Raw genomic sequence first — 25,236 nt, 5'->3', positions numbered from 1 at the left:
AGGGGAGATAATTTACTTTTGTTTTTTCTGCTAGGATGTACAGCTCCTTTTATGAGGAAGTGGGTGGCTCTGAAAAGAGCCTTTGGGTTACTTTTGAGGTTGGAGTCGCTCCTCGGATTTGTTTCACTTGCTTTTCGCCTTGTGGCTGTCGGTCTTCTTGGGCAGCAGCACGGCCTGGATGTTGGGCAGCACGCCGCCCTGCGCGATCGTCACCTTGCCCAGCAGCTTGTTGAGCTCCTCGTCGTTGCGGATGGCGAGCTGCAGGTGGCGGGGGATGATGCGCGTCTTCTTGTTGTCGCGGGCCGCGTTGCCCGCCAGCTCCAGGATCTCGGCCGTCAGGTACTCCAGCACGGCCGCCAGGTACACCGGCGCGCCGGCGCCCACGCGCTCCGCGTAGTTGCCCTTGCGCAGCAGCCGGTGCACGCGGCCCACGGGGAACTGCAGCCCGGCCCGCGACGAGCGCGACTTGGCCTTGGCGCGCGCCTTGCCGCCCTGCTTCCCGCGACCGGACATGGCTCCCGCCGCCGCCGCTCCAACAACGCCGCCGCACCGACCGACGCGGTCACGTGTCTCGGCACCCCGAGCGCGGCCGCTTTTATAGCTCCTGCGCGCGCCCCGCTGGCTCGCTGATTGGCCGCTCCGCGCTCCGGCTCGCTCCGACCAATGGCGCCGCGGATCCAAATCCGGCCAATGGGAGCCGCCGGCGGCCGCTGCCGGCCCCGGCCCCGCTCCGAGAGCGAGGGCGGCGGCGGGGAAACGCCTCCCTGCCCGCCCCGCCGGCCGGGGACAGCACGGGAGCACAGCCGCCGCCCCGGAACCAGGGAAACCCCGCTAAATGCCCTGCCTGTCGGTTCAGAAATAATCCTGTATTTTAAACCTGCATGGCTACTTTAAGAATGTGTTACTGTTATGATAAAAGAGAAGCTTTACTTTCAGTGGGAGCATTTACACCCCAGCACTACTGATAGGCAAGAAGACATAATACACGACGTTTCTCTGATTCTAGAGACAAATTACCTCACTATTGCTGCAATCACTCATATTGGTGTATTCAGGCTGAATTACCTGTCTCCAGGCTGAATCTTCTCAACTTTGGTAAACATAACTGATGTCATGAGCTAACTTTCACAACAGAAGTTGCTTAATAAAGAGTTTCGTGTTTCAAGAATTGTGTAAAGTTACATCACACAATATGCATTAGGTGGGCGGGCTCATGTAAACGTTACATATTCCCGTATAGAGAACTGCAGTGCAAACATTTTTGATTGTGTCCAGAATTTGTGAAAACAGATTCAAAGTTTTCAAGTGTAAGTTTAGTTGGCTATTAACTTTGTCTTCTTAAAGCAGGTTTAACCTCAAAACATGGTGCATTTAGCTAACCCTGAAACCTACAGGCAACTAAATGTATTGTTTGAGGTATCTGCTAGTCTGCTATCCTAATATTATTAGCCACAACTAAAATTATCTGTCAGTCAATCTTTTAACATTAAAATTGTTTGTTAATTTTTACTTAAGGTAGCCTGTCCATGATGCACCCACTACTTATCTGAGGCTTGATATGAAGCAAACCTCCCAGAGTATATAAAATAAATTGTTTTGTAATTATTAGTAGTATATAAGGACTTAAGTTTTTACTAGCTACCAATAAAGGTTAAAAGGGATGTTCAGGAACTTGAAAACAAGAAGATAGCAGAAACTTCGTGGTGAAAAGTAAGTATATGTTATTTATAATGTGATTATTACTTTTCTGAGGTTCTGAATGCCTCTATTGTCTTCCAAGGTGAGCGAAGAAACCCCCCCCCGACCCCCGTCTGCTAACTTTTCACAAATCACAGGGAAAGTGGTATTTTGATACACTGAACATTTATTGTCTTTCACAAGACAAAATGAAGTTTCCCCAGCCAACAAAATCCCATCAAGATGACCATAAAGGGGATAGGATGCAAAACTCCAGTGTACAGAATACGCAACAAATTACCTCCCTGACTACCCTGGAAGAATGATTGATCAACCTCACTGCAACTAAAAAACATGATTATAAAATATTTACAGAAAAAAAAAACAGTACAGAAAATAAAAACTGGACAACCATTTGTGTATGAAATGCTGCTAACACTTTTCTGGCTCCTTAAAAACCTGTTCCGCTACCCTCACCAGAGCACTCAGGGTGTGTAAGGATTTTGGCAGGGAATAGTCACCCCCATCCCCAGAGTATCGTTATCTCCCTCTAAGGAAGGGGGAGGACTTGAAGGGAGCAGCATCGCCTTCTTTACTGCAATTTCCTTTCCCCAGGTGGATGTGGTGCCTCTGAAAGGAGGTGCCCAGGCACACCTCAGCTGCAGCGGTCTCTGTTCACAGCACACTGGCAAGTTAACCTGTGGGTAGGGAACTATTTCCACTCATGCCCTTTCGTTGCTTGCAGGAGGACTTTCCCTTCTTCTCCCTCCACAGTGATCTGATCCGTGTTCAGAGGGGCAGGAAAGCTGACCAGGACTACGACAGGAGTCACAGGAGACCTTCCATTTCTTTCATGAAGGCTTCATACACATCATCCTTTGTCTGTACGGAGATAGGGGCAGACGATCCGGCCTTAGGGGCAGCTTTGGTTAAGGGCAGGGCAGGCTCATCCTCCTGCTTCCTCTGGGAGGCAGCGGCAGCCCCTTTGTTCTCGCGGCGCACGCGCAGGGCGGTGGGCACGAAGCGCGTGATCTCCGCCTTGGGGTTGGTGATCTGCGGCTTGGCGCTGATGGTGGCCGTGGCTTTCTTCTCGATGGTGGCCGCGCTGGTGTCATCCGCCTTGGGCCGCTGGATCAAGCTGGGGGGCGCGCTCAGCACCCCGGGATTTGGAATGGGAGCTGGTGGAAAGAGCCCAGGTGGGGCAGGTCCTAAGGGAGGCACCAGAGGTGGCCGTAACATGCCTGGGCGAGGAGGAGGGATACCTGTAAGAAGAAAAGAAAGCGTGAGCTGTCACCACATCTGGGAATTTCAAAATACTTGAGAAAAAAAGTGCACAGGCTCAGAATGCCAAGAACAAAAAGCAAAACAAAGCAACCTCCGACAAGATGCAGCAGCACCAGCTTTAAAAAAAAAGAAAGGTTTTCAAATCTGCACTAAATGTTGGGTTGAAAATGCTGCTCTTCAGGCTCTGAAAGCCACAGGAGCTTGTTTATTGCTCCCTTTTAAATTTAAAGTTATAATCTGAAAATAAAGTTTCTTTACAATCCATCCCACTGGAATTTCAGAGTCATCAGACATGTCTGACCCAGGCACAAAAAATAAATATTCAGATCTCCAACTCATTTAGTGGAGCACCATTACAGCACCCAGAAGCTCTTCAGAAAGAGTCCAGCAGAGTAAAAATTTAAACTCTGAATTTCCCTTTTTTCAGGGCATACTTCTTGCTACCAAACTATACACATCAGTTCCTTGTTATTACACAGAATAACGTGATAGCACATGGCACAATGCAGCCACAGCCACAGAGAGAACAAAGGCAAACTGGCAGCCAATTATGCCTCAGAGGCCTGATCACCACAGCCAAGACTGAGAAAAGAAAGCAAGAGTGGACCTGGCACTGAAACAAAGAGAACCCCTTACCTGGTGGGGCAGGAGGGGGCAGACGAGGAGGAGGACCACGTGGAGGAGGACCTGGGGGCAGGCCTGGAGGGGGCCCTGGGGGAGGACCAGGTGGTCGCCCCGGGGGAGGACCAGGTGGCAGCAGTCGAGGCAAAGGCCCACGCAACCCTGGTAACCCGGGAGGTCTCAGGAACGGAGGAGCTCCTGAAAACGTTCATGTAACAAACAAGAAATTTAATTCACAGTTAAAAACATATCCCAGCAACTATCTCATCAGCTAAGGGTGAAGATCTTCAACCTATAAATGAAAGCTGTATTACCTAGCTGCCAGATTAAATAGAATTTCTAAGAATCTCAAGCAGAGGCAGCAGTTGCATAGCTAAAGCATCTTTATGAAAGTAAAGTGTATCATGGAAAAAGGGTTCCTACCCATATAATTAAGTTGTAACTGGTAACAGCTTCTGAGCCAAGTTTGTCAGAATTTAAACAGCTAAAAACTTTTTTTCTGTGGCATTTGATTTTTCTTCTGTCCTAAAATAAGTACCTTTGCTCTTTTACTCCACTTCATACACTGGCTCTGCTGCTGTCTGCCAGTATTGGCTCTAACAAAGACAACCATCAGGGAGGCTACAGCTACAGGAGCCTGATGCCTCAAAAGCAAGGTACAGCAACAATGATGCAGACTGATGACAGACAGGTCTCAGTAAGTGGGTATATGTAGTCCATCTGCAACACATTCTGCAGCTTCCAAAGTCCCACACTGATACCACTGCCTGAGAGCCTGCATCCCTCAAAGCAGGCTAAACCAAGTACTCACCTGGTGGAGGGCCAGGAGGAAGGCCGGTGGGTGGGCCTGGGGGCCTCAGTGGAGGGGCTGGAGGTGGTCCCAGAGGAGGAGGCCCAGGCATGGGAGGTGCCTGTATCTGAGCTGGAGGCACAGCCTGAGCACTCTGCTGCTGCTGCTGTGCCTGGGAAGTCGCAGTAGATGACCCGGTCTCTGCAAGTGCCTCCTCACTGAGTTGCTGCTGCTGCTGTTGCTGCGATGTCTCTTCAGACTCTGAGTCCTCTTCCTCCTCCTCCTCTTCTTCTGAATATTCCTCCACTTCTCTCCCTTCTTCTGGAATTTCCTGGCCTGGATATGGAGATGAAACCTTTATAAAATCTGTCTACACGTAACATCTTTATGAACATCAGAGAAAACCGAGTACACAGAATTAAATAAAAAGAAGCAAGAGAAAGATAAACCCTACTTCAAAGGGAAGAAATCTGACCACTTTTTACTGGTAAGCATAAAATGAAAAAATAAAAATAATAACAGAAAAATCATTGCTGTTCTAGAGAGAGCTCTGACAACAAGAGTTGTGTGTTCCTCTGGGACCTGAAAGTTGTACTACCAGCCCAAACTTCTGCTATTTAATCTCTGCCTTAGAGTTTGTGGGGAGGCAAGGCAACAGGGGGTTAGGGACACAATGCCACAATAAACAAAATCCCCATGTCCAAGAAACTCCTGCACCTTTGAAAGATACTGGAGTTTCTTTTTAAAACAAAGTTTGCTTTATTGGTTAACTTATCTCAGCAGAAGGGTATTTTTAGGGAGTACAAATCCTTACAGGTTACATGCTGAGCACACAATGTTACCCTTTCTTTTTCACCAAGAGATTTGTTTTTCATTTGAACAACTGTTTAAAAGTTAAGCAAGAAAAAAGATTAGAAGAAAAAAACCAATAAATTGCTACTCCTAACTTCAACTCTGCCATGCAAAACACACATTACTTAAAAATAAATTTTAAAAAAACCTACAAAACCAAAAAAACCCACACAAACAGAAGAAAAAAAGAGCAAAAACCAAACTATAACTCAAATACCTAATGAGAGCTGATACTCTCAGCAGAGCCTACATTATGACAGTAAAATATTTACTCTATAAAATAAAACTTGTGCAAAGTAAGCTGCCCACAGAAACCTTACCTGGAAGCCTAAAGGCATCTCACCACGTATTATATCCACCTTACCCACCTGCCATTCGTAACATCATGGCCTGGAGTGGAGTCAGTTCTTTCATATTCTTTTTCTTCTTCCGTGACTTCCCCGGCATGTCTGCAAACCGGACACTGTGACCTGGGGAAAGCAGGGTGTGGGTGACAGAAGGTGGGGAGAAAATAAGAAAAATCAGACAGTTATGTTGATACCTGGGATGGATAGCCTATCACTCTAACATCATGATGATCCTTAGATAAGAGTTAGCACTGGTGTTTCTGATTATTTCAGGTTTTGCTAACCTAGTATTCTCTACCAATTGGTCTCCCCTAGGCAAGTGAGCATATTTTACATTGAGGCTTAATTTTGCAATGATTCAGGTGAAAAATGGATTGTGAGCTATAAGCTAACACAATTTTTAAGAAAACAGGCTTATCTGAAAGTTGCTTCACTTCTAGATAGCCTCCTCCTTCTGACCCATTTATTACTAAAAATCCTTTAGCTGGAATATAAGCGAGTTAGAACATTGTTAGTTGACTAAATAAATTGCACACACACCCTCAGCTTTATCAAGTAGTGTTTTTCTTTTGAAAACTCAACCCCAGTCTCTCATTTCCCCTTCACACCTGATTTCTTTTCTTCACCACCTTCCCTCTCCTTGTCATTATCACGATGCAGGAAGTCCTCTCCTTCACTGTCTGCATCCGACCTATCGCTGTCACTGTCATCGCTGCTCTCATCGTGCTTATCTTGATCCATATCCTCAGGATAACCTTCATCTTCACTAGTGCTGGACATGTCGTCATCGTGGCCTCGCTGTCCTGCAGAAAGCAAAGTATTGGGAAATGCATCAACTCCAAATACAAAATATTCCTTCCCACCAGTGTATATTTACAGTCACAAAACTCCCCTTAGCAAAAGCTTGGACTAACAAAAACGTCACCCCTTTACTTTTTAGCACATATTTTTAAAGGGTAATATTGGAAAGTATGTAAGATTTCATATTAACCTGCTTATTAATTTGCAGCAAAAAAGTAAAGGCAACTGCTACTGTAACTGATTCATCAACTTCTATTTAGCAATTGTCCACCACTGAAATATTTTGATGTCTTCTGGCATGAAATAAAGCTAATCCATCTAGTCACCAAAGTTTCTAGGGATAATACAGCAACTGTATGAAAAAGAGGACCTATATCCTCCTAGCAAATGCACACTCAGGGCTGGTCGTGGGTTTTGTTGTAGTTTTGGTTTGAGGATGCTTATTTGATGGGTTTTTTAAAAAGGCAATTTCTCTGAGAATGACTGGGGTTTTTAAGGGATAATATGAACAATGTTTCTGTTAAGGGTTCATCCATAAAAAAGCTAATCTGTGAAACCTAACAAAAAAAATGAACAAAAAAAATGATCTGCGACATGCAATTAAAAGTTTCAACATTTCCAAAAATACAGCTGGTAGCAAAATTGCAGATATTATGAATCTATCTGAATTACCTCAGAGAGCAATCACTTAGTAAGAGTCCTTCAAATAGTGCTAACATTCATACTGCCAGAGAACATTTTGTCTGGGGCACACTGCATTCACAGCAGTACCATCCACAGCAGAACAGAGGCTAAGGAAAACCACAGAGAGGAACAGGGAAGTCCTTACCTGCTTCAGAACTGTAAGAAATCTCCTCCTCTCGCCTTCGAGGAGCCACGTCCAAGGTGAAGCCCACCTTCCTGCCATACATCTGCAGCACCTGAGGAGGGGGTGGCCCTGGTGGAGGGCCAGGGGGCTTCCTGCCTGGAGGTAAACGCGGAACACCAAGCCCCGGAGGAGGAAGCACAGAAATGGAACGAACTGGTGGTCTGGAAATATGAAAGGAAATGAGAAATGTAGGAACACAGTTAAAGCAAACATGCCTTTAGTAGAATTATTTAGCTTTCTCTCACCACTGCTTATGCAGACTTCTAAAAAGAAACATGAACATTTAAAAAGTACAGATTTGACACAAGGAGTTCACAACATCAAACAACGAAATGACTGAAGAAGATTAGACAAAAGCTCCTCAGAAAGCAACTGAAGACAATACTGAAAAAAATCAGCTGTTGAATTCTACCACAGAAGAAGAATGAAATAATCAGAGAGTTGGTAAAAACGGAAGCCTATTCAGAAGGAAATAGGAAAAAACTAGCACTAGAATGAAAAAAAACCAAACCAAAACAAAACCAAGCAAACTAGGAGTTTATATGAACTATCCGTATACACTGAATATGGAAGCAGGACAAAAGAACACACACAGAGCAATTTAAGGGGCATTTACGTTCATAACAGTAGGGTTCCAATATGAGCTGATACTACTACTACTGATCTACATTCCTGATATGAAAAAGACAAAAACTAGAAGGCATAATGTATTACTCAAATAAATTTAAACAAAAACCTCAAAGAGTGGGGAAAGATTAAGAAGGGCTTTTGTTTAAAGAAAGCAGAATTCACTTGTGTAGAATTCCCAACTTCTACAAGTCAATACTTCCTCTGCTCCTACCCCTAGCTCCTTCCCCATAAGTGAGTGCTTCCTTTTTACTTCCCCCATAAGTTTCTTTTTCCACTTACCCATAGGCTGATGTCTTCTTGAGGATAGAAGGTGGTTGAGCCCCTGGAAGGGGAATGTCCTGTATGAGGATGTTGGAGGGAGCATGAGGCATATCTGGTAAGGGGATACTCTCCACTTCAACATGCTGGGCATTCTGAAAGGGAGGGGAAAAAAAAAGAAAAAGAGAATGGGTTACTTCCACAGAAGCTACTGCACAAACTCATTACTTTTTAAAGTACAGAACATATGGAACCTGGCACCACTTGTCACACGTGCCTGTTCTTAGGGTGTGTTGTCTTCCAGCAGTCCAGGAAAGAAATTTGGGAAAGTGTTAACAGCAAAAGCTTTCAATGCAAACCAAAGCACTTGCAATGCACCCATGAAAAGCTTCAGTATTTCAGTCAAAACTCAGTCAGGTTTTCACCTTCTTTTAGACCTTCAGTCTACAAAATGAAGAGACTGCAGGCAAGTATAGCTGTGCTTTTGTGGTTTTTAAGTATTCAAGTCACAGACTGCTGCATGTTCCAAAGGAGAGGAAAAAAAAGAAGTCTTACAGATCCTTGCACTTGCAAAACACTATGTTCTCCAGCACGGTAGGGAGGAATATTAGAGAAAGATCTTTAAAGGAATGCCAAAGGATTCTCATTATTTCCAGCAAGAGATTTAGCAGAAATTCACAGAAATACCAACTGCACACTCACGGGTTCGCTCTCTCTTTAATACAGAAAACACAAAGGCTGATATTGTTGATTTGCAATGCAAATTTCCCTTTCCGCCTTTCATTTTGAATGAGATCAATGTATCAGAGACAGTGACCTGACAACCACCACACTGTCCTCACTGAAATGCTCTAATTTGTGGTACCATGCAAATTAGTATTTCATATGGGCCACATGATGCTGAACTCATACAAATCTCCCTTCCTCTGGAACAGTCACACCTAATGAGCGAACAGAATACACTACCACAGTTACAAGAATGAAATGTAGCAAGCATTACCTTGACAGCATCAAAATACTGGCTGAGTTGTGCTCTCTTCTGCTCGTACTCCACTTCCAACTTGCGCAGCTCTTTGTAGATGTCAGGGTTCTCCTTCTCGTAGAGCCGCAAGATACGCTCAAAAGTCTCACGGAGCTTTTTGCGTTTGTCCTTCAGCACTTTTTCATTAAGTTGTGGCTGCTGTACCGGGTTAAACTCTGATCCAAGACAGCAAAAAAAAAAGACAAAAAATATTGCATATTACTCTACTGCACAACTGTGATGAATGAAACTATTTCAAAGCAAGTTCCAATCCCTGTTTTCAGGAAGTCTGCAGCCTTATGACAATCCCCTCCCTGAATTCTACATTAGCAGCCCTCACACACACTACTCGTTTTTCTTATCAATCATCTTCTGGGAAAAGAGTCCTGTGATGGCACCACAACATCTCAAATCATAATCAATCCCCAGATATTCATAGAATCCCCCCTTCCAAAAGGAAAGGAAAAAAGATTACTCTATTTTAGTCTCCCCCACTGGCAGTTAAAACTACACTGTACATCTACATAAACCACAGCCTAAGTCCAGCACCTGGTACCTCTCACTCACCCATCTCATCCAACTTTTCCATGTCCCGGATAATCTGCTTTGGATCTTTCATCTTCAGTACAGCCGCTCGGACCATCATTCGTTGCTTTTTGTTCTAAGATCAGAGATCAAGCAGACAGAAAAGTTTCACAGTAGAAAGACACAAAACATCTGTTACCCCTTTCTCAGTATTTCCAGTCTGAAGAAAAAAAAAATCACACCTCAGAATGCCCTGAAAACATTCACCATGGCAAAAATCAGCAGCAAATGTAGTTAAAACTTCCGGCAATTTTAATTCCACTATTGGTAATTGCAAATGCTACTATCATTCCTTCACTCCAACTAAGATACACGCAATCAACACAATAACCAACTGACAAAATACATCAGACACACTAAGAAGTCTGTGACTCTTGGATGCTTTATTTCTTTGGGTTTTTTTTTTTAAATTTGGTTTGTTGCTTGCTTCTTTGTAATTTTGGGGTTTTTTAAGTACTAAGTACTTCCAGCAATGTTTCAAAAATAATTACAAGTTAAAGAACAGCTGGGGAGATGTTTACTCCAAACAAGACTTCTATGTTTTTTTGAACTACGTGTTTGGATAGTATTTCCCAAGTCAGTCTTAGGATATCAACCAAAATATCCAAAGTCTATTCATGGCCCTTTACAATCACACACATGATACACAGTATAGGAAATGCCAACTGCATGTCCCCTAAGCTCTTTATTTACCTTCTTTAGTTCCCTTTTCCGAGCTTCCTTCCCTACAGGGGAAAAGAAAAAGAAAATAACAACTTGAAAGACAAAATCAAATTAATGAAGAACCTTTCCTTCATCCAGACTAAGGCTGTTTCTCAACAGCTCACTCATTTTACAAAGACTTACTGCAACTCAGCTTTTCAGTGAAAGAGAAATATAGCATGAAATTGATTTCTATTTCTTGTCTTTTATACAGGAAAAAAATAAAAAAAAAGATACTGCAGTCTTCATGTCTCCAGAAGCAAGGCTTTTTCCACACAAAAAAGAACAACAGGCAACCAAAGTCGTAGTGATAGGTGCAATCATGAAAAGACTGCTGCACAGAAGCTGAAATAGTCATCAGACAAGACACTTTAAAAATATGTAAGCTTTGAGAATGCCTCTGAAATAAAGCATATCCACTGTGGGAGTCTGGATTTTCTTTATTCACTCAGCATTGATAACACCTGGCATGTTACCAAAAGTAGAAAAAAAACAGTAAGACAACTCCCCCATCTAACCAGAGCACCTGCAAAATTTGACATGTTCCTCAGATTCCTGCCTGGGACAGATTAACTCTGTGCCAGGAAGCAGCCTGCAGTTTATCCAACAGTTAAGTACAAAGGCCTTCCAACACTGATAAAAGTGGAGAACCAAGAGGTAAATACTTAAGAGAAGCAAGAGCATGAAAGCAAGCACCCTTCCCAGACAAAACCAAGATAATATTTTTCAAGTTAGAGAAACTCAGCTCTGACCCACAAGTGAGGATTCTACCCTCAGAGAAAGCTTTTTAGCTGCTCCTCTAGGCACTGCCCTTTCCCCCCTGCTTAGCTTTTATGGATACTCACGGGCCTGATCCGTGGGATTCATAAACTTCCCACTCTTGGTGGATGATGTAGATCTCCGCCCCATTTTGATCTTTTTTCTTCTGCCTCAAAAAATGAAACTTAAAAAGGAGGGAGGGGCCTGGAAAAGATGACATGGTATCAGGTCATACACACTGGTAGCTTGAGGATGCTTGTTCCTCTGCTTTCTATCAGCAAGTGACTCCCTCAAAGGGCCCAAATACCTTTAAGGTCCTCAAACCTGACTATGAGCTCGGCATCTGTATCAAAACTGCCCTACTCCAACAAAGTGCTACTATTTAACTAAGTACCTACTTATTGCTGCTTTAGTAGGTCATAATTTTAAGCTAATTGATGAGTTTGTTATTGTTCACATTACAACTCAAACCAAGAAGCTTTGTGCTTACACTATTGACGGCTGCAGGGCAGGAAGAAACACACATTCTATTTTTCTAAAAGCGTATCAGAGTTTATCTTCTCATTCACTCTTGTAAGTGCTCTCCAGTTTTCACCTTTCTCTGTTTCAAATCTTTCCCCACAGATTTCCTCCTTCCCTCAGACTTCTAACTGCCCTAGATATCTCTCCCCAGCATTGTATCAGCAAATGTAGGATTATTCTGCAAAAAAATTCTTTCCTGTCTTTAGACATTTCTTCAGCTTACAGATGGCTACGTAAGTGTCCAAACTACAGCCAGGGATGTTTCTTCTCTCCCTCCCCCTCCAAAAGGGGTTCCCTGCAAAAACACTGGGGTGGATTTGTTTTTTTCTTTTGCAGGACACGATCGCTTCCTTAGGTGGGAAGCTCACCAAACACAGGTAGGAGTTACATTTACACCCCGTATGTTCCATCTTTCTAATATTTAAAGGCCAAAGGGAAAGAGAAAAAACTTCTGAAACCTCGACTTCACATCTTCTAAGGACCCAGACTAAAGAGTTTCAACGCAACAAGTTAACGGCCGAAGGTGAAAAAAAAATATAATCAAGCACTAAATTCATATTCTTTTGGCCACAGGGGAACGGGGCAGAAAGCGCCCCCCTCCTACTCCCGCCCGATGGCAGGAGGAAGAAAATGAGGCAGCGCGAACTGCCTCCTCCTCCTCGCCTCGCCTCTCCTCGCAGCCCAGCACCGCCGCGCCCCTCTCACCCTCCGCCCGGCCGGGCCCGGCTCCGGCTCCCTCGGGCCGCCGCGGCCTCGCTCAGCCCCGCGCCCGCCGCCGCCGCGGCCCCGCCGCCATCTTGCCCCGGCACCGAGTGGCGGCGCGGAGCGGCGCTCCGGAAGCGGCGGCCGCGCCTCGATGGTTCCGCCGCCGCTCGCTCCCCCTCGGAGGCTCCGACTCTATGGTTGGGCCTGGGGAGGGGCGGGAAGGCGGGGCGGGAGCGGGGGCAGGCCGGGATGGAGACGGCGACAGGGATAGCGATAGAGATAGCGATAGAGATAGCGATAGCGACCAGCGCCCAGCCGGCCCCGGCGGTCCTGGGAGCGGGTGCACACAGGCGGTGCGGGAGGGGTGCTCCCGTACGGCCAGCGCTGGAAACAGCGCTGAGAACGCGGCCTCTGCTCCCTCACGCTCTCCAGGAGAGATCCCCCAAAGTGTCCGCCGTGCCCTGAAACAAGGCAGAGCCCAGGGGCCTTGGGAAGCCGCTGTCCGTGGGCAATAAGGGCAGAGCGCTGCGGGAGCAGGGGCTGCCCACAGCCTGGGGCCTGTGCCGTGGTTTAGTGCGGGCTTGGCCTCGCGGCAGCGCTGCTCCCCTGCCAGCGGGCTCGGACCCCTCTGTACAGAGAGAACGAGGGATAATCTGATGCTGTCGGGCACCACGGGAGCTACTCTGTTACTTGTCTTCTCCTACAGCCCCGCTGTGGTGGACTGGCGAGGCTGGTGAACACCTGGTGGGAGCTGTTTTGTGTCATCGCCCAAAGCACAATTTCCAGCAAAAGTCCGCAGCGCGTGAAGAACCAGGATGAAGATGCACAAAACATCAATGTGCGAGCAATAAAGTATGGGTGCAGGCTTAAAGAACTAGCATGTTGGGGAGGAGATGTAGGAAGGAAATTTTTCTCTGCACAGGTGGCATCTGGGAGCAGAGGTGGTCAGATCTCTGGGCAGGATTTCTAGACTCCTTGCTCCTGCAACACAATATTGTTATAATTTTTCAAGTAATGGAGTCTCAGTTGACTAATTTGTAAAGATGGGTAAAGGACTATAAGCTATATATCACATTAATGCCAACATTTAGAGCATTTAGCCAGAAGCTGCACAAAGTCAAAGTCAAGGAGCATTCTCAGAGCCAAAGCTTCAGGAGCTCTCAGTGCCTACGGCATCTTGTTAACCATATGCACAGCACGGTCATCCCCACCTTGTGCCCCTTTGGCAGGTTCTCTTTGTATTATTCCTGTCACCAGAAAGAACATTCAGACAGGCAGATTTTGGTTGTGACCATACTGTTTTTCCACGTAGGTTTGGAAGCTGCTTACACTGGTTTGGGCTGGTTTGCAGTTTTTTTGAGACTGTTCTTATTTGGAACACATATATCACAGTTTTAATTCTCAATCCTTTGTCCAGAACATCAGCTTCAGCAAACACTCAAGCAGAACACTCAAGAGGATGTGATGGAAAGCTGTGGCCTTACACATCCCTGTCAGGTGCCATGCCACTGCAGAGGGGAATTGCTGAGTCTTCGAAGGTTAGCTGCGCCTCACAAGGCTTGGGGTCTTCTGTCCTGGCAATCCTGGGCTCAGTGGGGACAATGGCACTGCCTCAGCCCTGACTGCATTCTCTCAGCAGTGTTTACTGATTTGGAGGACCACAGTCCTCTCAAATTTTTCACTTGGTAATTCTGTCACACTGAGAGGCAGCTTGAAGGAGTCTGGAGGGGAAATATCAACAGACTGGTTGTGACATCTTTGGAGCTCCAAACATAAGAGTGGCCAAAGGATTAGAGAGAGCAGGAATTAAATCTGTTTTGGGGAAACCCAAACTTTCCTTTAAGTCCACCAGGAACAAGGATATACTTAGAGGTGAGGAGCAGTTTTACACCTCTGTGTTCCTCATTGTGTACCTCACTTCCCCTGGCCCTGCTTAGCATTTGCATTCAAGAACATGTGGGCAAATTGCTTGAAAAATAAAATACAAGAGATTTGTTTTTCTTTGACTCCACTATTCCCATACAGCAGTGATTGGCAATCTCTCAAAGAGCTGATTTTAATTCCTGGTTTAGAATGTACATTTGCACATAGAAAACAGGAACTCCAGCCTCTCCAACACACAGATATTGCTGTTCTACTGGCTGGCAGTCTCTTGCCTCTACAGAAGTGCCTCTAAACTGAGTGCCATTTGTGTCAGGAGACAAGAGATGTTCCATCTTGCAGAAGTGATAACTCAGGTCACCCCGTCATCCACCACAATACCTCGTGCAGGCAAGGCAGGGCTTTTTGCCACCACTGAAGTGCCTTTCCTGACTCACATAGCCCAGTCTGCAGCTGGTTCCAGTTTCTCAGGCCCTGACACCCATCTATGCTTCTGAACCCTGGGCTTTCTACCTGATGACTTGGCAGAGCTGTTGGGTACCAGTTTCATTGCCATCTAGTGGCTTTTGTGCATAAAAGGGAAGGGGTGTCAAAAAGCGTTATAGAGAAGAGAATAAAAACCCAACAAAATAAACAAATCCCCCCAAACACCAGAATGGAAGGGTTGTAAATACCACCCATTCCTTTATTACATAAGCACCATCTAGTTATTAATAAATTAAGATTGCTAATATTGAATATTAGCAAACATGTGAATTTGGACATGATTTTAGTATGGGGGAAGTGGGTACTGAAAAAAGGGACCTATGCACAATCCCACTAGATTGGTCTATCATGGATTTAAAAAAAAAAAAAAGAATTGCTTGTATAATGAAGCTTTTAATACTTCTTTATTATTTGGTTTAAGATTGGTGTTCAGACAAAAAAAAAAAAAATACAAACAAAATAAAGCAAGTACAGAAAAGAGAAGTCTTTCAATAGTCATGTACATTTTTATTAATTCTTAAATTACCTTTTTTTCTAAGATCAAGAAAAAACAATCCACAGCAAATCAGAGCAAGACACTACAAATAATATTCTTGATTCCACCTTTGGTTTTAAAATCTGAAAAATAAGCATAGTTGGTAGCAAATTGTGAAATGCAGAACCTGAGCACATTCTTGAAAATAACTTTAGTTTAATAGGGCTGCAATCCTACAGGCACTTGTATATGCGTATAATCCCCCTCCAATCAACAAAAGAGCAACTTTGCACAGAAATTTTTACATGTGGGTTGGCAGGAGCAGAGCAGCACAAGCACAAGAGGTTATTCATGGCCAGGCACACCCGGAACGCAGCAGCTGGTTTCTCTCAGTGGTGGAGCAAGGTTGTGCCTGTTTGCATGTAGGCTCAGGCTTCTCTTACCTGCCAATCTGCTGGGATTAGAGTTTATTTAAAGAAGATCTCTTGCTGGCTCTTTAGGAGGGCAGAAAATAGCAGTTAAATATGCTTCAGCTAGTCCTCGTAATTGAATTCAGTCTATCAGATTTAGCACTAAACCACAGTAAGGGTTTAGCAACCACAGATGTCTTCATAAAGCCTCCAGATGCTGGCATGAATTGCCTTGTTGAAATTGTTTTCTCCCATTGTGTTGTCATCTTTGATACAGAAACACACCTTCTCAGCACTACCAGTCCAGCAGCCTGTATTATTGTCTCCAGTATGAATTATAGTTCAAGGTTACCTACAATGCTTCCCAGAAAATAAGCTTAAGGAAAGGTGCAAAGTATTTGAAACATTGCCCCCCTGAAAAACCTGGAAACCAGTTCTCTATTAATGTATTTCAGTGTCAGCTGCCTGAACTGTCACTTTTCTTGTTCTGCTGGCACAAATAAGAAAATAAAAAGCCATCAGTAGTTCATTTGTCGTTACAAATCAAAAAGGTTTCTGCAGGCATAAGCTGCTGCAGCTGCTGTGACAGCAGAAGAGAGAACTCCCCCTTCATTTACTGAACTTGCTGTCTCACCAAAGAAGTCACTTCATGTATGGCACGCTGGTACTTTCCTGAGGCTGCTTTAAACTCAGCCAGGTGCTTCTCGTAGCTTCTCACAGCTGTCAGAAGCTGACTCCTCTCCACAGCTCCCAGGATGGCATGGAGGATCATCTCGAGGCCCAGCCCAATGATGGTGATGCTAACTCCCCCAAGAACAGATGCCCCAATCTGCGCAAGGACACCGATGAGCTTGCTCACACTGAGAGTCAAATGATTGGAGCCAAGAAGTTTGATGGCTACCATGGCAGCTGTTGAAGTTGCTTCTCCAAAAATAATGGAAAAAACTCTCTGGGCTATTGCAATTTTCTCCAGCTCAGGCTCTTTGATATCATATAACTTCTGGTACAGCACTGGCTCGAGCTTGTCCTTCATGTCACTGTCAATCTTCTGCACCTGGTGCTGAATCTCGCTCATCACTTGAATGATAAGCTCGCAGTTTTCCTTGACTGTACTGCTCTCTCTCATCTCAATGGGGGTAATAGTGCAGCCCAGGTGCTCATTCAGCACTCCAACCAGCTCGTTTGTTGCATGGAAATTTGTGGACATACAGTCAAGCAATTCCTGATGCAGATGGATCAGTTCTTGCTTTCTCTTGGGATTATCTGGGTAAAGGAGGTCACTCAATGCCATTCTTCAGAAATAGGCTACTTCAAGAGAGAAAAGAAATTTCTTACTCTGTTTAACACACATAGCCTTTAAAGAGCAGTGAAATCTGCTTTGTCTCTGCCTCACTGTTTCTTTTCATACTGAGCAGGTCAAATCCCAAGGCATAGCTTGTAAATGTAGAAATCTTAATTATTGTTCTGGATCTTTGGTGATTGGAAAAGCACCTTGTAAGACATTGGGTATGCCCAGAGCAACAAAAATAGCTAACAAATATGTTATGAGCAGATTGTTAAAATGATGTGGGCCATTGGCAACTGAAGATAGAAATTGAAACTGAACCTTGGAAACTGAGGATGGTAGAAGCTGATCTAGTTCATTAAAAAATGGAAAAATCTCATCTAATCAGCAAAATTAAAGATGTGGCTTAAAGATTAAAGGGATGTTCCAGGCACTCTTTTGTATCTGCCTATATTTTCCATTTAGTGGCATCCAACTTTTCAGCAACCATGATGATTGGTGGATATGGTTTGTGTCCCAATAAGGGTATTTTATGCCAGTATAGCCTTTTTCTTCTAATGTTCAAGAGAAAATGATACTATATAAGCATTCTGGGCTTATACTAAGAAGCTTACCCTCTGAATTCATAGTGAATAGTAAAATTGTCTATAATAACCCCATCCTAACCTGTATCACTTTGCATACATCTCTCACTGTATTTCTTTCCCTGATATTTATTTCTTCAGAAACTGCATGCCAGCATAGAGTCCAAAGAGAGTGAGTTAACAGTGATCATGGAGTAATTCCTCATCACTAAGATTCTGTAATCAACACTGTCACTTCCCTTTAACCTATCACCAGTTGCAAAGTGAAAATGCTTTAGCATGATTTAAGCTTAAATGCACACATCTTTGCTGCAAGGGGAAACTATGAATGAGAGGATGACTCATTTCTTTGTTGGTACTTTTCATGGTCTCAGCCCTCTTACTGCAAATCTGGGCCACTTTTGTGCAGCGCTTTGCATTTTTCTAAGATGTTTCTCTTCTTGCTGTTAGTGCCTACATATCACAGTTAGAGCTACAAATAGTTATGTGTAGGGGACTACCCAGATTTTTCTTCTTGAAAAGATACCTTTGTGCCATTTTGGTCCTTTGTAGTTCTTGCGCTATCTGTTAGCTGCAAATCATCTGACACTGACCCAGCTGTATTTTACTAAACACACCCTCCCCCACAAGGTCACTGTTGAAAACCAGAATGATTTCCACGATCCCCTGCCAACTTTTAATCTCAGTGTTGAAACACAAGCCAGTCTGAAAAGAGTTTTTCTCCCCCAATATTTTGCACAGTACTGTATATTTCTTTCAGCCACCTACCTTGAATCTCTGCCAAGAGAATAAACTGTTTAACACATCTTCTTATACAAGCTGTAGGCAGCCAAATACATACACAGTAAAGGTTTGGGATTTTATGGAAACATAAAACCATGATAATGCAGGCTATGATTTCATATCAGTGCTGCCTCAGGCATGTTGCTGGCTTGCTTTCTGACTCAATGTAATACTAAAACCTTTCCACTCCAGTGCTGTTTTGTTGTAAGGTCATTTGTTTTCCCTTATTGGTAGAAACTGAGAAGACAAATTGTTTTAGAAGGAATAGCACTTCAAGAAACATTTTACATACTAGACAGGTGTGGAAAAGACTTTTAGAATCTGTTCATTACATATGATTATTTCAGCTTTTTACAGCTGCTCTAGATTTTATATCTCCTAATGCTAAAATTACTTCTTACTCTTCAAATTAGCACCTTTCATTAGCTTTTACATTTTCCTTTTAAAATTAGGCAGGCCACATATATTTCTGTATTTCTTTTTCTCCAGAGATTTCTCTGATTTTTCTAATTAAATATTTACACTGCCTACCTGATTTGGTCTGAATGCTCCTGTTGAAATGTGTATGGGATAGTAACTTCAGCCTCTTTCCCCTCTGCTCTCCTGGTGTTTTCCAGCAGCATGTGATGAGTTAGGGATCTGGAGGCTGGGCTTCAGCCGCATCCTGTGCCTGCCTGTCATTAATTCTATTGTGTGATGTTTACCCAGATTCATCTCATTTTCTTCCTCCTCTCCCCTTCCTTCCAATTGTAAGAGAATTCAGTTTACTCAATGCTCATTCCCAATTACTAGATCCTCCAGAGGCCTTCTGTTCCTGGAGAGAATAGTACAGCACAAATCCCTCCTGCCTACAGCAGAGGTGCCATCACAGGCAGCTACAGCCATGGCTGAAAGGGGATGGTGTTATGTGCTGTCCTCAGAACATAAAAGGTGTAGGACAGCACTTCTAATTCAAATAGATACAAGATTATGTTTTTTACTGGTTTCTATTGTTGATAAATGTTAACATTAATGCTTGTACCTATGCCTTGAAATAATGAATTTTTGCAATGACTGCTTTTGTACGCCTGCAAATTACAGAAGAAAAATTGAGTGGTCCCACATAAACAGAAGAACAGACACCACAGACAGTGGAAACAGGCTTTGTCTGTTCCTTAAGACAAGCTTGTACATATGCCTTCAACCAAGCCTGACATCTTTCATGCTCTTGTCCTTAGAAAGGTGGACCTGCAGCCCACAAGGGTCTCGCTAGGAATACTGCTCCCACTATAGAGGATGGCTGAGTTCTCAGATGAAAATACAATATAAAGCATAAAATGTGCACTTTGCAATTGCTAACGTGTTTTCACCTGAAAGGTGAGCTGCCTGTATTCAACTCCAATGAATACACTCAGAGTGCCAAATTCTCTTGTTGTCAGAGCTGTGGGCAAGAGAACATAAGCTGAAAGAGAACACTAAATTATTTAACTGCTATAGTTCTGGAAATGTCAATTAGTTGTGACTGCTGAGTATTTTCCACTGAGAATGCCATGTAGTCCTGAAATACTTCATGCTATATTGAGCTGAATTGAATTGATCAGGCTGGCAACTGCCTGTGTGTCACATTCTAGAAACTGATTTCAAGTCTTCTGTGTTTGCAGCGGATGCAAATTCTTTTCTTCTAGAGCCCTCATCATTTGGAACAAGATAGAAAATAATTTGAACAATATGAAGACAGTTTTGTTCCTGCTTTACTCTGGATCTTTTGGGAGGATTAGTAGCTATTATTGCAGGCCTATTAAATTGGAGGAAAATACTTGATCTGGGGTGTCTGTCATCCCTCCTTGCTGCAATTTGCCAGGTCTCTGATGCCATGAGAGTAGAAGTGGTGTGGAGGCCCAGACTCAGCTCTGAACAGCAGTGAAGGCTAAAATCAGTTTTGCCATTTCATGCAATTTCAGCCCCCTTTTGCCATGGGAAAGAAATGGAGGAAACGGCAGATGGTTGAACTGAGTTCTGGAAAAAAAGTGTTTAAAAGTATACAGTGGGACCGGAAGTTGCAATTGCTTGAACACTTCTGACTACACATCTAACCACAGCAATAGCTGATGGAATGTCTGCTGCAACCAGCCCAGCTTTGCAGGGCTCTGGCACAAGCAAAGGCAACATCAGGAGCAGTCTCTGAGCTGTGCACTATCCCAGGACTGTATCTCTAGTTGGCCTTGTGAGAACTCAGAGGTGCAAGCAGAAGGACTTAACTTTCTTAGCAGTCAAAATGGTGTCATGATGGGCACCCAAGCAAGGAGAATGTTTTGTGCTTCCACCTACCAAGGGATGCTTGCACCATCTAGTCAGTGTATTAGCTGAGAAATAGAAATCACTTTTTAGGGAACTGTAGCCTCACAAAACATGGCATTACTCAGTCTTCAATTGGTTTGTCCCTTGAATGAAGATGTTGTGTTTGACTATGCTGGGTCTATTCCCCCCAGCCAAAAATGACAGTTCAATTCTGTGTAAACCCACCACTTTACACAAACTGAAGGATTATAGTTCTGAGGATGATGCAAAGTAGTTGTTTCCTAGGACTTACACAAACTTACCAAAACCCACCAAATGTAAGATAGTTAATTTACAGTATTTTCCTTACTTTGGAGAATGCAGATCAAAGTCATACTTCCTGCAGCCATCAGGGAAACAATACTTGCAACTGTTTACACCACATTTTGCTGGCTGCTTGGTAAGGTCTCAGAAAAGGCTGTCAAGAACTTTTTCTGTGTTTTCTTCCAGCTAATGTCTTGGGGAAGAGTGGGTCAGCTGGGTTAGCAGTTTGGATAATTGATTTCAGAAATGTAACAATCTAGCCAAAAATATATCCACCTTTATTCCTCTGTAATTCCCCTGTAATAACACCTTCTGGATTTCCTCTGTTTGCTTTTCAGAGTCAGACACCACTCCAGAAATGTTAGTTCATCTTGGTTTTGAGTGACAAAGAAAGGCTGCTCAGGGTCTGCCAGAATCTGCACAACTTAATGCACTTCTCGGTCTCTTCAGCCAACACAATAATCCAACTCCTTGATGCACATCTTGGCACCACCTTTCCCTGCTCTCAAAGGAGATGTGCACAGCTTCCCAGTTACCCACTTGAATTTACTGCCATGGTGCCTTCCACATCCCACAGACTGACTCTCACTAAAAATAAATGTATTAAGAGATCTGTAAGGAGTCCAAAGTCCCTGCGTGTCTTTCCTGAATGCCTCAGTGCAAAGCTGTCTTCAGTGAAGACAGCTGATCTAGTCTTCAGAAAGGCCATGGATAACCTTCCTCCTACCTGAAAGGGTCCAGGGAATGGCTGTTTTGATGAACCAGGCTGAATGTTCCAGTCTCAGCTGTGGAGTTGCAGCTGAAAGCAGAGGGAAGATTGGACCTTCTGTAGCAGCAGGAACTCCAGAGGCTTCTTGCCTGCTATTCAAGGGCACATATCTAGATATAGCTGGAGAATCAGAGACTGTGGGCCAAGCACAGGGAAGCTCCAAGCACACTAGGGAGAATGGCAGAGGCAAGTGCAGTATAACCACTGTTCTTGCTTCTTGAAGCTGAAAGAAAATAAAGAGAGCAGTCATTTAGACCTCTATTCACTGCCTAAAGCTTTTTGGTTTTGCTAACACAACCTTTGCCCACAAAGGCCATTTTCTCAACTCTATTATTCTGGCTTTGGAGGCACAAATCCTCATTCCTAAAGGATTGTTTTGAGCTCAAAGATCACATTGACACACTGCTGAACAAAGAGACAAAAGCAAGAGTCCTGGACTGGTGGTAGACTCACAGAAAGGCAGGGATGTGAAACAGGCCCCATGAGGTATTCCAGCACAGAGCTCTCTTTATAAGCAGGAAACTCAGTGTGTTCTTGTCAAAGGGTACCTTTTCTCCCTGCTGCCTCAGGAGACAGGTCACAGCTAAAGCGACAGTAGCTTTGGTTACACTTCTCTCAGCTTGCCAGAGATAAGTGTGGAAGTAGCAGCTTGCCAGAGTAGTAGTGGACCAAAGCCCAGAATAGTCCTGAGGCTTGAAGTGTAGCAGCATTGCAAGACAACAGCATAGATTACGTGCTTCAAGCAAATCTCACCCACTCTTGTAGTGACAATGCTGAGGACCCAAAGCCATGAGTCCTACAACATCCTCACAACAACACTTGGGATAAATGGGGGCTGCAAAGAGCCTTGAGACCTGCTGTTGATTCATCTTTAGCGAGCTGTGGGGTTGTCCTAGGGTTCACAGCAAAAGGGTAAAAGCTGGGTCTTGTGGATCTCTTAGGCAAACACAGCAGGTGAACCAGCTACAGGTTTGGCCTTGAGTGTGGTCCCAGGTGGGTGCAGCTGGTGGGGGCTGCCTGGGGCAGTGGAGAGCAGCCTGTCCCGTGCCCCCTTGCACGAGAGCCTGTGTACAGTACCTTCCACCAGCTGGCACTGGTACTTGCTGTAGTTCCCCGCAGAATGCAGATGCAGCCGGTTACCCTGCTGGGTTTGAAGGAAGCTTTTGACAAGAAATATCTCATAAGGGGGAATGAGGACTTCCTTCTCTGATGTGTGGTAAGAAAAGCCTCCCAGAGCTGCTCCCAGGCAAGTGGTCACCGTGAACAAAGTTTCATTCCCAAACTTCCGGGCTTCATTCCTGAGCTGGGAGGTAGAAGCGAAACGGCCGAATCGCACCCTGCTGCCTTCCTTGGCCTCAAAATACAAGCCCTTTACACCCCTGTGCACCTTGTAGCACTTATGTTCCCCCATGCTGCTCTGCCATTCCTTCAATATCTGGATAGCAGTTGTTAGGTAGAAGTGAAAATATTTGAAGCTGAAGTTGTGTCTGTAGTGCTCTGGAGAGATTCCTGCTGTGGATGTAGCCCAGTTCAGCTGGGAGTGCAGGGAGGAGTTCATGGTGTAAGCCATGAGGACGGTGGCATGGCTGTCACGCATTTCCCTCAGCAGACCTACAGGGCTCTTTAGCAAAGCCTCCTGGGCCTTCTTCCAGAGACGCAAGTAGTCCTTGTTAGCCGCTATTTCCTTTTGGAAGTAGTCTCCTTGCTCCAGTTCTTCCATCATCTCCTCTCTGCACCCCAGATACTGGTCATCAAAGGAATGCAGAGCCATATCCATCAGCATGGGGGACACGGCCTGCAACACAAAAGCAAATGAAGATAAGCTTCAGAAGTGTGAATTTCTTGTTTGTCTTTGTGGATGGAAGCCAAGTTTTTCTCTACCCTTTCCTTGCTTCTTTGTCGTTGTTGGCAGAGCAAGGCAGGTGGCAAATCTCTAGCAGAACCCTCCTGAGCAACCTCAGGTTGTTGTCTATACACCAGCGCAGGTCAGGATGACAGAGTTCCTATTTGATGTGGATGTGCTACATTAGAATCTCCCAGGAGCATTGGTCAATTTAGGCTGGAAAAGGAGAGGAAAGATTCCATGAAATCTACTCACACACACTCTATGAAATCATCTGGCTGCAAACAAGAGGAAAATTCCAACCAAATTAAGACAGGTAAGTAATGGAACAAAGGAGCAGAAATCAGAAAAGTTAAAGTTGAACCCAAAACTCCTTAAAGAACATGCTTCAAATGGAAAAAAAAATATTTCTGTGGTATAAGCAAATTCATTATTTCAAATAAAGAGCAATATTTACCTCTTTTACCAGCATTTGTGAGAAGATCAGCAACAGGAGGCTGCCCAGTGTCACCAGCTTCCCAGAGTCCACCCAAGACACTGTAAAGAACATTTTTTTTAAGGAAAGGTAGTTTGCACCTGTTTCTGTTTTTCTTTGAACTGGAAAATTCTGCAGTTTGTAATTTGCACTCAGGTTTTGGTGGCTGTTCTTTAACCAGAGACCATTCGCCAAATTCTCACTGCAATTCCGAAGTCATTAATCAATCCAAGCAGACAATTTACCGGTAGAAATGTGCCCCAAATCCATAAGGAAGTGTCTGGTTGCACCAACTTCAGCTGGCATGAGTGTCCATCGCCTTGACAGTTCTTTTGATTCCAAGGTATTTGGTGGTGTTCTTGCAAAAAGGAAGAAAACCGTGGCTTGGAGAAGTTGAAGGCACTTCTCCTGAGGAGCGGTGTGTCAGGGTGATTGCTCCCTGGTTAAGAGTTTAAAAGCCCTTTTAAAGAAGCTGACTCTGATAAAGCCAGCACAGAAATGCAGGGTAGGTTGGGATCCCATCTGGAAGCAGTGATAACCTAACTCTCCTCCTCCTCCTTATCACCCCCTGCTTTCTACTCCTGTGCTGCCGATCCTCCTCCTACAGCCCTGCAGAGTGGCACTTTGCTGGACTGTTTGCATTGGCACAGGCAAAAGGAGTGTGTAAATGCAGGTTCTGTGCTGAGACAAACCTTTCTCTAGCAGCTGCTTTCTGGACACCCTTCCAAAAACTGGCAGTGAGTTATTCACCCCCAGAGCCCCATGGCCTCCGATGGAAAAAGGGCCAAGAACTGTCAAGGCTTTGGTTCTGACTACAGAAAAGCGAAGTCCATTTTCCATGGCCCGATAATGATAGTTTGGGTGAGAGGGGCACCTGCAGACATGGGGTGATTCCCTGAGATAAGGGAGGTTTGTGAAGCTGCTTGGGCTCTGTGGACAGAGCATCTGCAAAATATTGCTGAGATAGAGTGGGAGGTGACATAAAGGTCTCATACTGGGCTCCTTTCAAAGCAGCTGCTGCAGGTGACGTGAGATGAGGCCATGAGGTGCCATGAAGGATAGATACAGACTGCCTAGTTCTCCATCCTGGAATGTCTCTGTTATCTTGGGCTGTATTTCAGAACGTGGTTGTTCGACTGCTAAAAGTGAGTCCACAGGAAGGCTCACAAATTTATTCAGAGGCAACTCCACCTCTGTTTGTGTAGACATGAAACAGACCTAAACTGAGACAGGCTCCCTTGGG

The 25,236-nt window shown here is 44.4% G+C and overlaps 4 protein-coding genes across 4 annotated transcripts; all 4 read right to left on the bottom strand.

The window, feature by feature from the left end:
• Nucleotides 1–123: 123 nt before the first annotated feature.
• Nucleotides 124–538, bottom strand: LOC311153792 (histone H2A; the record flags this gene model as incomplete). Its single annotated transcript, XM_084205832.1, has 1 exon — nucleotides 124–538. The coding sequence occupies exon 1, from the start codon at nucleotides 511–513 to the stop codon at nucleotides 124–126; it is 390 nt and encodes a 129-aa protein (XP_084061958.1). The 5' UTR covers nucleotides 514–538.
• Nucleotides 539–1,873: 1,335 nt separating this feature from the next.
• WBP11 (WW domain binding protein 11) lies at nucleotides 1,874–12,535 on the bottom strand. The gene is made up of 12 exons (XM_084205501.1): nucleotides 12,423–12,535; nucleotides 11,282–11,399; nucleotides 10,428–10,459; nucleotides 9,717–9,810; nucleotides 9,129–9,325; nucleotides 8,150–8,283; nucleotides 7,202–7,401; nucleotides 6,180–6,374; nucleotides 5,593–5,694; nucleotides 4,394–4,708; nucleotides 3,598–3,780; nucleotides 1,874–2,939 (listed from the first exon to the last, which is right to left on the bottom strand). The coding sequence occupies exons 2-12, from the start codon at nucleotides 11,343–11,345 to the stop codon at nucleotides 2,506–2,508; spliced, it is 1,950 nt and encodes a 649-aa protein (XP_084061627.1). The 5' UTR covers nucleotides 11,346–11,399; nucleotides 12,423–12,535; the 3' UTR covers nucleotides 1,874–2,505.
• Nucleotides 12,536–16,287: 3,752 nt separating this feature from the next.
• SMCO3 (single-pass membrane protein with coiled-coil domains 3) lies at nucleotides 16,288–16,965 on the bottom strand (the record flags this gene model as incomplete). Its single annotated transcript, XM_084206931.1, has 1 exon — nucleotides 16,288–16,965. One exon carries the CDS (start codon nucleotides 16,963–16,965, stop codon nucleotides 16,288–16,290), a length of 678 nt encoding a protein of 225 aa, XP_084063057.1.
• A 4,838-nt stretch (nucleotides 16,966–21,803) lies between these two features.
• Nucleotides 21,804–24,068, bottom strand: ART4 (ADP-ribosyltransferase 4 (inactive) (Dombrock blood group); the record flags this gene model as incomplete). Its single annotated transcript, XM_084205818.1, has 3 exons — nucleotides 21,804–21,898; nucleotides 22,753–23,470; nucleotides 23,976–24,068. 3 exons carry the CDS (start codon nucleotides 24,066–24,068, stop codon nucleotides 21,804–21,806), a joined length of 906 nt encoding a protein of 301 aa, XP_084061944.1.
• Nucleotides 24,069–25,236: the final 1,168 nt, after the last annotated feature.

The sequence above is a fragment of the Fringilla coelebs genome, assembly GCF_963513975.1.
Source record: "Fringilla coelebs genome assembly, chromosome: 5".
NCBI lineage: Eukaryota > Metazoa > Chordata > Aves > Passeriformes > Fringillidae > Fringilla > Fringilla coelebs.
Note: the sequence above shows the minus strand (reverse complement) of the source record. Positions and strands in the feature narration are given on the sequence as shown.